Source organism: Mus pahari, chromosome 14 (assembly GCF_900095145.1).
Source record: "Mus pahari chromosome 14, PAHARI_EIJ_v1.1, whole genome shotgun sequence".
NCBI classification, from domain to species: Eukaryota; Metazoa; Chordata; class Mammalia; order Rodentia; family Muridae; genus Mus; species Mus pahari.
The window spans coordinates 85,575,775-85,586,046 of NC_034603.1; the positions used below are offsets into that span (position 1 = coordinate 85,575,775).

A 10,272-nucleotide genomic window follows, 5' to 3' on the forward strand; every position below is an offset into this window, starting at 1 on the left:
CAACTCGCCTTCCAAGACTCCTGGCTACTCGAGGAGATTACAGGCTTCTTGCCTCTCTGAACAGCTGTGTACCCTGTGAGGATTACAGGAGAAAACAGTGTAATGATGCTGCACACACACACACACACACACACACACACACACACACACACACACACACACACACACACACACAGAGCCAGAAAACAATAGGGCAGACTTTAAAGGAACATAAGGAAACTGGGCTTGTGGATGAATACTGTTTTCCAGTAAAGGACCCACCACATGAGGTCTGGGAAGGGACAAAAAGTCCCAGCCAGGAAGTTCCCTCACGTGCCCGCTCTCCTCCAGACCCCGTGAGTTACTCCTCTGCCTTCCTCTCCTGCAAAGGGGGATTCCTGCTTTCTGGGGTGAAGGTTGGGTGGAAGCGGGTAGGGTGGGCCGAGGGAGGATGCTGGGTTCTGTCTGTGGGACATGGAGGAAGAAATAAGATAAGTTTCCTGTGGAAGTCAGCTCTCCTCAACAGAGAACAGGGATGGGTCAGGCTGGGGTTGGCCTCAGTGACTGTTACTGCAACAGCCCAGAGACAGGCCGTACCAAATGAAAGAAATACAAAGGAGAAAGACATGGCTGTCCCTGGGCGTGGTGGAGGGGAAAGTTTATTGTAGATAAAATGGAGAGTATAGCCAGAGGCGGGAACATCTGGGTGAGTCCAGAGTGGATGTGACCCTGAGCCATGTGAGCAGATGGGGGAGGGGGCGGAGAGCAGCTACCGAACAAGAGGGGCAGCCTGGGCCAAGAGACTGTCAAAGAGAGTCAAAGACCAGGCAACCCCAATGGTTGGATTATATAGAAAAGGAGGGTTTGGGGGGGGGGTAGCCCAGCCCCTGGGGCTACAGGTAGGGACTGAGGGATGCTGGGAGAACCTGCAGCCAGGTCTGCTTTGAAATGTTAAATAGGCAGTCTGGCCTTTTTGTACTTGTCGCAGGTTTGAGATCTAACACAGATAGATGAGTATGGACTGGGGATGGTGGTGTCATCCTTGATTGGGACCTGGCCTTCTCTGGACCTATCTCCCTGTGCGGAGCCTCACAGCAAGCAAGCTTCTTCCTTTGCAGGGAGAGCCCTCTGTGCTAGGAACGGAGAGATGATCTGTGGCCACCTTTGACTAGGTGTTGGGCAATACTGCTTTTTCCAAAAGTGACTACAAGAATCCTGAAGCTGACTTTGCCATAGGGTTTCGTTAAATGATTGTTAAGACGGTATGGTTTAATCACAGCACTTGGGAGGCAGAGGCAGGCAGATTTCTGAGTTCAAGACCAGCCTGGTCTACAAAGTGAGTTTCAGGACAGCCAGGGCTATACAGAGAAACCCTGTCTCAAAAAAAAAAAAAAAAAAAAAAGACGGTATGGGGGAGGGGAGTATTTCAATCTTGACTTGATGTGAATTTGCAAAAGAGGCTGAGTGTACAAGTGTGTGTGTGTGTGTGTGTGTGTGTGTGTGTGTGTGTGAGTGTGTGCATTCACCACACTGCCATCAGCAAAAGCCGTCTACTTTGAGGGGAGGGCTGTTACCCCATCATGTCCTAGCCCAGCTCTGGTCACCCTATTTTCTGACAAACATGTTTAAAAATCTCCTTTTCTGGCTTGGAAAGAGACACATCAACCTGTCATGGCAGCCCTAGCACTGGTTCCTGGCTGCAGGTAATTTTGCCCCCGAGGGGACAGACATAGGGCAGTTTCTGGAGTCATTGGTTGTTACCAACTGAGGAGGATGTTAACAAGATTTATGGGTAGAGGCCGGGATCCTACAAAGCACCTTCAGATGTACAGGACAAGGGTCCAACATGAGGGGACTATCAGCTTCAGATGTCAGCAAAGTCAAGACCAAGAACCTATGGGGTAGGACAGTCAAAGGTAGCATTCACATGGCCCCAAAACATACATAGATTTTGATAGATACATATATCACTTATAAATAAATATACATGTATATATATTCAGATTAATAGAAAATCTTATTTAAACCTCATATGGCAGTGCATACCTACACTGCCAGCACTTAGGAACCTGAGGCAGGAGGATCAAGAGTTTGAAGCCAACCTGGGCTACACAGTGAGGCAGAAAAATGGAAAAACCAAACCCAAACAGACCCAGGTTTAAAGAAAAGAAAAACTTCCTTTTGCCTGATGCAAGCTTAACACTTAGAGGGAGCAGGAGGATAATTATGAAGGTACCAGGGGAAAACAGGAAATACAGAAACAGAGAAATAAACAGATCGAGGGAACTTAGCTGGATAAATATTTGTTGAGTATTAGTGAAGTCCAGGCTACTGCAGGACGCTTGCAGGGACATCCGTATCTGGCAGGGAGAGTCTGGAGGGCCAAGCAAAAGTCTCCATGACTGGAGACAACCTGACATATAAAATTACCACAGAGGAGGGTTTTCCCGGGTCAGGTTGAGGAGGTGTCTGGGAGAAGGAGACAGAGCATGGCATGAAGTGGGTCTTGTTTGGATAATTTGGGCTGGTTCATCTGAGTTTAGTTTGTTCTTGTTTGTGCTCCAGTGTAGCCAGACACCTAGGAGAAGGGTCTAAGCAAGCAGTTCCAGTTCCCTCCCTCTGTCTTCTCATTGTGTGTGCATGTGCATGCATGTGTGTGCTGTGCATGTGTGTGTGGTGCATATACATGTTGTGTATTTATATGCTGTGCAAGTGCTTATGTGTATTATGCATGTGCGTGCATGTGCATGCATATGGGTGCTGTACATGTATGTGCTGTGCATGTGCACATGTGCCATGCATGTGCATGTATGTACTATGCATGTGTAGTGCATATGCATGCTGTGCATGTGTGTGCTGTGCTGTGCATGTGTGTAATGTGCATGTGTGTGTCATGCATATGCATGCATGTGCTGTGCACATGTGTGTGCATGTGCATGCTGTGCACATGTGTGTGCATGTGCATATGTGTGCTGTTTGTATGCATGATGTACATGAGCATGCATGTGCATGTGTGTGCTATGCATGTTCAGATGTTTATAGGAACACTTCTGTGAGTGGGCATGGGAATGTATAGAGGCCAAAGGACAAACTCAGTTGTTCCTCAGGTGCCATCTGCCTTGCTTTTTGAGACAGGGTCTCCCATTGGCTGGGGCTCACAAACTTAAGCAAATCTGGCTGGCCAGTGAGCCCCAGGCATCTGTCTGCTTGTCAATGCACTTATGATCCTGGACTGTAAGCACAGGCCACCATACCTGGCTTTTACTCCTTTTTATTTAGTGTGTGGATTCTAGGAGTGGAACTCATGTCTTTGTGCCTGCAAGGCTAGTGCTTAACCACCGAGAGCACATCCCAGTCCCCTCTGTTCTCATTTACAAACGGCATACTAATGAATGAATATTGTCTCCCAGAAAGATTGGCCCTGGGATCACACGAGGCCTGGGTGGGATAGAAGTGATTAATGAGGACATATTCTCATATCTACCCCTACCTCATGGGCCCGGAAAATTAATTGGAAGGATGTACAGAATCTCAGCCGGGCGCCTGGTGCCGCCGCAGGGCCTGTTAACTGCTTATCAGTCCAAACAGGACGAAGGTGCTCCGGGCTGCAGGGCAGGAATGCAGCGCTGCTGACAGGTGCCAAGGCTTGGGGGTGTGGCCAGGAGGTGGCACGCAAAGCACTGTCAGCCGACCCTTGGCAGCACCAGGGTGTGTTGAAAACACAGAGCCCGGAGGCCCTGCCCTGGCCAGCTGACCGAGAAGCTGAAGTTTAAGGGGAGTCCTAGGTTTGAGAAGCCAAGGGCTGGACCATAGACTGAGGTGTGTAGCCATAGGGAAAGAGGGACAGACTCTGCTTGCCCTAGGCCAGGAGCTTAGAGATGACAGGTAGATAGGGCAGAGAATTTAAACAAGTACTTAACAGCACACGCACACACACACACCTGCACTTTCTAGTGGTGGGGGAACACTGGGATCGAGAAGGGGCTTGAAGGACAGGCTCCATATTGGAAGAGAAGGGGTCTGTCCTACCTAAGCTTTTGCCTGAAAGCTGGGGGCTGTGAACCAGGATTGAGTTGGATGGATGATGGTGCCTAAATTAAGTGCAAACGGACGCTCGCTCAGCGCCTCCTGGTGGTAGAAAACAGCTGTTGCCAGTTTCTGCCCACCAGCCCGTCTAGAGAGGGTTGGTTGCCCAACTCTACTGGAATTGGTTTTGCTCATTGATGGGTGTCAGCAGGCGACAGGCTCTCCTTCCTGAGAGACTGGTGCAGATGACCCTTTGGTCGGTGATTTAACAGCTCTTGTCCAGGTGTGTGTGTGTGTGGGTGTGTGTGTGGGTGTGGGTGTGGGTGTGAGATGTGGGGTCGGGCAGGCAGACAGCTCTCACTGTTGGCTGTTAATCTGTAGAATCCCTTCCTAACCCATGCTCTCTTCTTGTGTTTCGGCAGGAAGATGGGCTCCTGTGCACAGGGATTCATGCTGGGGTGCTGCCTGCTGCTGGCCATCACCTGGGGCCCTGTCCTGAGCCTTGTGCCGCGCGTTCAGGAGGAACAACAGGGGTGGGAAGAGACAGAGGAGCTGCCATCTCCTCTGGATCATGTGACGAGGTAAGAGATTGAGGTAGTACGCTAGTGGGGGTTCTCCATCTGACCAGGTCAAGCGTGTGAGGTTTGGGGTGCTCCAGATGTGGTTGCTTTGAGCTGCAAAAGGCAAAGAGGGAGCTAAGAGGGAGCCCTAGGGGGGCTGACCCTGGAGGTCTGCGACTTGAGCATCTGAGAGGGAGCCCTAGGGGGGCTGACCCTGGAGGTCTGAGACTTGAGCACCTGAGAGGGAGCCCTAGGGAGGCTGACCCTGGAGGTCTGCGACTTGAGCATCTGAGAGGTAGCCCTAGGGAGGCTGACCCTGGAGGTCTGCGACTTGAGCATCTGAGAGGGAGCCCTAGGGGAGCTGACCCTGGAGGTCTGAGACTTGAGCACCTGAGAGGGAGCCCTAGGGGGGCTGACCCTGGAGGTCTGCGACTTGAGCATCTTGTCTGATTATGAAGATGGCAGGTCCGTCTCATCCCGACAAGGGCAGCTGGGTCTACGAGAACTTTACATTTCTGTCCTGAGAGAGCACCTGCTCTACCTTCACCTTTAGCTTGGCCTCCCAAGAATAAGTGCCAGGGCTCTGGGAATGCACATAGGGAGGAGGCAGGGACAAGAGGCCTCAAGCAACTTACTCATTTAAAAAGATGGTGATACAGTCTATCTAGAAGGCTCGCTCAGGCTCATTTCCTCTGCCAGTTAACGAATTAAAAAAACAAAAAAACCAGGAAGAATCTCAAGCACAAGGGGCCTCAGAGGAAGAAGACTCAAACGTCACAGACAGCCGCAACAGCTGAAGAAAGGCGTTTGTTGGCGAGCGAGGAAACACACACATGGAGCAGACACACCAAGAAAAGACCTTATGAGCTGGGCGTGGTGGCGCATGCCTTTAATCCCAGCACTTGGGAGGTAGAGGCAGGTGGATTTCTGAGTTCGAGGCCAGCCTGGTCTACAGAGTGAGTTCTAGGATAGCCAGGGCTACACAGAGAAACCCTGTCTCGAAAAACCAAAAGAGACCCTATGGAAAGCACAGGGAGAACCCAGAAAGCCAACAAATCCAGTCTCTTCTCAAGGGCTGGGGCAGCTGACTGGCCTGGAACTGTAAGGCAGCATGTCCTGATCTGGCCTTGAGCTTGTTGAGCGAGTCCAACAACAGAAGCCTGCTGGTTTGAATACCAAGACAACAAAACCTTTGTTTTAAGCTGCCAGGTTTTTGTCTCAAGTCAAGAGGGTGAGGGAGAAGCCATCTTGGAAAATTCCACACCTTCATTGTGGCCTCTCTCCCTTTTTGTCTGCGTACCAAGCTAGGAACGAGCTGGTAAGGATGGACCGGCAGGCCAGGTATCAGTTTCTCTGGAAAAGTTATAAAGGATTTGAGGATGGCAATCCCTCGCCTTCATACATGTGGTCCTCAGCAGACCCAAGACTGTGGGAAATATTTTGTAGGGTCTTCAAATGAGAGGCATGCACAAGGCCCTATGCTGACTTGGGCTTTCCTGCCCATTGGCTCAATTTAACACCCAAGTGTCCAGGCAGAATTTGGTGCCAAAAACCCCAAATCCTTTGTTTCTTCTTCCTCTTCTCTGTTTTCGTTCAGCAAACATTAAGTAGCCACTGTCAATCAGGCTGTCTCCTGGGTCCTAGAAAAGCACATGGAGGACAGACCTTGGTTTCTAGACACTCCAAGGCCACAGGGGGACAGCACACAGGAAACGGTACTGGCTCCAGAGTACAGCTGCATCCACAGCTCTGTACCGGGGTCCTCCTGGGTGTGGGAGAGAAAGGCAGAATGCTATAGGCTGAGGTAGGTGGGTAGTGCAGGAGGGAGGGTGGTTCCGGGTGGTGGGAGCTTGCCTTCATGTCTGTGACCCTCAGTGGTATACAGACCTAAGGCCGTGGAAGATATTTTCTAGGGAGAGGCATGCACAAGGCTCTGGGTATGGGAAGTTTTAAACCTGAACGTGAGGCAGCTGAGTGTGAGGGAGACCCTCTCGTGCAGTCTTCATTCTGGAGGGGATAGTGAGTCTTACAGGAGAGGTTTGTATTCAAGAGGTTTCCAGAAGGAACTGTGGAGGGAAGCATCCGAGAATGCATTGCTGGAGGAGAGACAAGCTCTAGGACTGCTGTCCACATGGTGCATTAGAGATGGTAAGGTCCCAGGATGGTCCTGGGGTAGGGGTTCACTCCCCAGGACTTGCTGGATATGGAGGGAGGGGGGGCAGAAGGCTCCATTCTGATCACTAGAATGTATTGGAAAAAACATGTGGCGACAATAGGTTTCAGAGTCCAAGGGTTATTATGAGACCTTCAATTCTGGACGCAAGACACCCGTGGAACCTGTTGAATGGGGGTGGGGTAATGGGGACTTCCTGCAAGAGGTCTGAAGCTTAGGAGAGAGGTTAAGTGAGTGAGTGAGTGTCTTTCTCCAGGAACTGGGTTTTCATATGATTGGACTCAGGGCATATGTGGGTCCGTGTTCCCGATGGTCTGGGGGTAGACTGGATCTGAGTTAGAGAGGGGATGGCTGGCTTACTTCGATTCCTCTGTGTGCTGTGGAGCCTCTGGGAGGAGAGCAAGGTGCAATGTTGCACATGGCCATGAGGTGGCAGTGTAGAGCCACTACCATCCAGCAGCAGCTGTAGCCCAGAGGCACCCAACGAGGAATTGAATGGAGACTTTAAAATGACTTGCTGGTAGATGTGTTCTAGAGCCATAGCCCAGTCCTTTACCACCGAAAGACCCTGTATTGAGGGAGTGGCTTCGCCATCTAAGCCCTGAGGTCATTGGCATTGGCATTTGTGTTATCTTTGCTTTGGATATATTACAACCAATAGAGGTGTGTGTGTGTGTGTGTGTGTGTGTGTGTGTGTGTGTGTGTGTGTGGATAGCTGTCTGCAGTTTGAGTTGGGATCTCAGAATCTTCCCCCACGCCTATGTTAAACAGAGCTTGCACTTCTAGGGGAAGGAGAGCAAGGTGAGGCAGGCCATGTGTCCACAGCAGCAGGAGAGAGTTCCCAGTACAACACAAATCACGACTCTATGTTGGCTTATTCCCCCAGGCCTGAAGAAACACGAGAGAAGTATAGCCCCAGCCAGGGTGAGGACCTCCCCACTTCCCGGTGCTACCGATGCTGTGACCCCAGCACTCCTGTATACAAGACAATCCCCCCACCCCAGATCAACATCACCATCCTGAAAGGTGAGAGGCTTCGGAAATGGTTTGGGGTCCTGTTCCCCAAGGCTGCTTTATAGACATGGAGAGGGAGACATTGCTGGGCAGGACTGGGCAGGAATAGGGGGTCACTACCATAGAGCAGAGGTGGGTGTCATCTGGAGGGATGGAAGACATTTTGATTTTTGAGCTGTGACCCTGTTCCACGAGCAGAAGAAGAACCTTAGAGGTGACTCAGTGGGTTAGAACAAAGCAGGAGGCCCGAGTTCAAATTCCTAGCACCCACCGAAAAGCTAGGTATGTGTGCCTGTAACCCCTGTAACCAGCAGGGGGAGGGGCTGGTCAGGTAGACTCTAGAGTCAGGTTTTCCTCTCTCTCTCTCTCTCTCTCTCTCTCTCTCTCTCTCTCTCTCTCTCTCTCTCTCCTCTTCTCTCTCCCCCTCTCTCTCTTCCTTCCTTCCTTCTTTCCTTCCTTCCTTCCTTTCTAAGATTTATTATTATGCATAAAGCATTCTGCCTGCATGTATGTTTGCAGACCAGAAGAGGTCACCAAATCTCATTACATACAGATGGTTATGAGCCACCTTGTAGTTGCTGAGAATTGAACTCAGGACCTCTGGAAGAGCAGCCAGTGCTCTTAACCACTGAGCCGTCTTTCCAGCCCGAGTCAGGCTTCCTGAAGCAATAAGATTTATTGGGAGAGCTTATGTATGCCAAAAGCTGAGGGGAGAGAAAAGAGGACACACACATCCTCTCTGGCCTCTCCAAGTGGCCTTCACATGTGTGACACATACACACTACCACACATACATGAAGAGAGGCCTCAGGAATTCTGCCCATCCCTGTTTGCACAGGACATGCAGACCTTCAAGGTCTTTGTTTTGACGCAACACCTAAGCCATTTCTCTGAAATGCTGTGCTGTCTAGATAACGTCACATAACCCCGGGGAATGCTTGCAACCTAGGCCCCCCTCCCCCTCACTGAGTCCTGACATCTGCAGTCCATTAACTCAAGAGTGAGCCCAGGCCTGGCCTGCTGCTTGCAGACAAACCCATATGCTCCTTTAACTCTGCCAGGACTTTCCAGAAAGAAACTGAGAAAGTGTGCCCTCTGGATGCACACAGGCCAACTGTTGACAGTGAAAAAGTTATCACCACTAATGACATGAACCTCCTGCTAAGGGATGCCAGAGAGGATGCTGGGATGTGGAGTTAGACGGCAGGCTGGCCTCCCTTGGAACTGCGTATCTTTTTGTTGTCTCTTAGGCGAGAAAGGTGACCGAGGGGATCGAGGCCTCCAGGGGAAGTATGGCAAAATAGGTTCTACGGGTCCCAGGGGCCATGTTGGCCCCAAAGGGCAGAAGGGATCCATTGGAGCCCCTGGGAACCACTGCAAGAGCCAGTACGCAGCCTTCTCCGTGGGCCGGAAGAAGGCTCTGCACAGTAACGACTACTTCCAGCCCGTGGTCTTCGACACAGAGTTCGTGAACCTCTACAAACACTTCAACATGTTCACTGGGAAGTTCTACTGCTACGTGCCGGGCATCTACTTCTTCAGCCTCAACGTACACACTTGGAACCAGAAGGAGACGTACCTGCACATCATGAAGAACGAGGAGGAGGTGGTGATCCTGTACGCGCAGGTGAGCGACCGCAGCATCATGCAGAGTCAGAGCCTGATGATGGAGCTGAGGGAGGAGGATGAGGTCTGGGTGCGTCTCTTCAAGGGCGAGCGTGAGAACGCCATTTTCAGTGACGAGTTCGACACCTACATCACCTTCAGTGGCTACCTGGTCAAACCGGCCTCTGAGCCCTAGCGGACACTCCTGTGGAGCTTCCACGGACTGCTGGCCTCCTTGCCTGGCACCCTGACCTGTCCCTACATTCTACAGACACTGGAGTCCTGCCCCGGGCTGACCCCATCGTCTCTCCACTCCATCCTGGCTTCCTTGGCCTTGATTTCCAAAGTTTTGGCTTTTGACAAGATGCCTTTGGCCGCTGGGAATCCCAAAGGACGGTTCGGTCCCAGATCTGGCTGCTACTCTAAGCAGAGAACCTGCCGGCAAATGAAATCATTGGGCGGGGAGCCTGTGAGGACATTGGGGGGGGGGCCTCCAGCTCCTTCTGTGTACACAGCCTTAGACGACCCTGTGCTGTGTTGTCCCGTGGCCACAGGGTGTTCCAGAGCACAGCCCCTGTGTGTTCCCATTCCTGGACGCGAGTAAGCAAATATCATGGGTTTCTTAGGAATGAAGTCAAGCAGAAAAGAGAAAGAAAGGTGGTGTTAGTTTTAGCTTTCCAGCCAGCTGGAGGGAGGGATGGGGGGGGGGGGGGGGGGGGGGGGGGGGGGGGGGGGAGAGAGAGAGAGAGAGAGAGAGAGAGAGAGAGAGAGAGAGAGCTGTTTGTACTAGGGAAACTGAGGCACGGGAAAAGCATGAATGGCGACAGAGTAGCTGCAGTTTGTGGGTTTGGAGACCACATCTGACTTAGCTCTAGACCATGTATGAGCTTTCCTGGGGACAGCAGGACTGACCTC

The 10,272-nt window shown here is 51.4% G+C and overlaps 1 protein-coding gene across 1 annotated transcript in view; it reads left to right on the plus strand.

Moving 5' to 3' along the window:
- The window catches only part of C1qtnf1 (C1q and TNF related 1), a 20,429-nt gene extending 10,390 nt beyond the window's left edge, over nt 1–10,039 (plus strand). The window contains exons 2-4 of the mRNA XM_021213453.2: nt 4,428–4,586; nt 7,625–7,764; nt 9,003–10,039. Coding sequence (XP_021069112.1) covers nt 4,432–4,586; nt 7,625–7,764; nt 9,003–9,553 — 846 coding nt within the window. The 5' untranslated portion in view covers nt 4,428–4,431 and the 3' untranslated portion in view covers nt 9,554–10,039. The remainder of the gene's footprint in view (nt 1–4,427; nt 4,587–7,624; nt 7,765–9,002) is intronic.
- Nucleotides 10,040–10,272: the final 233 nt, after the last annotated feature.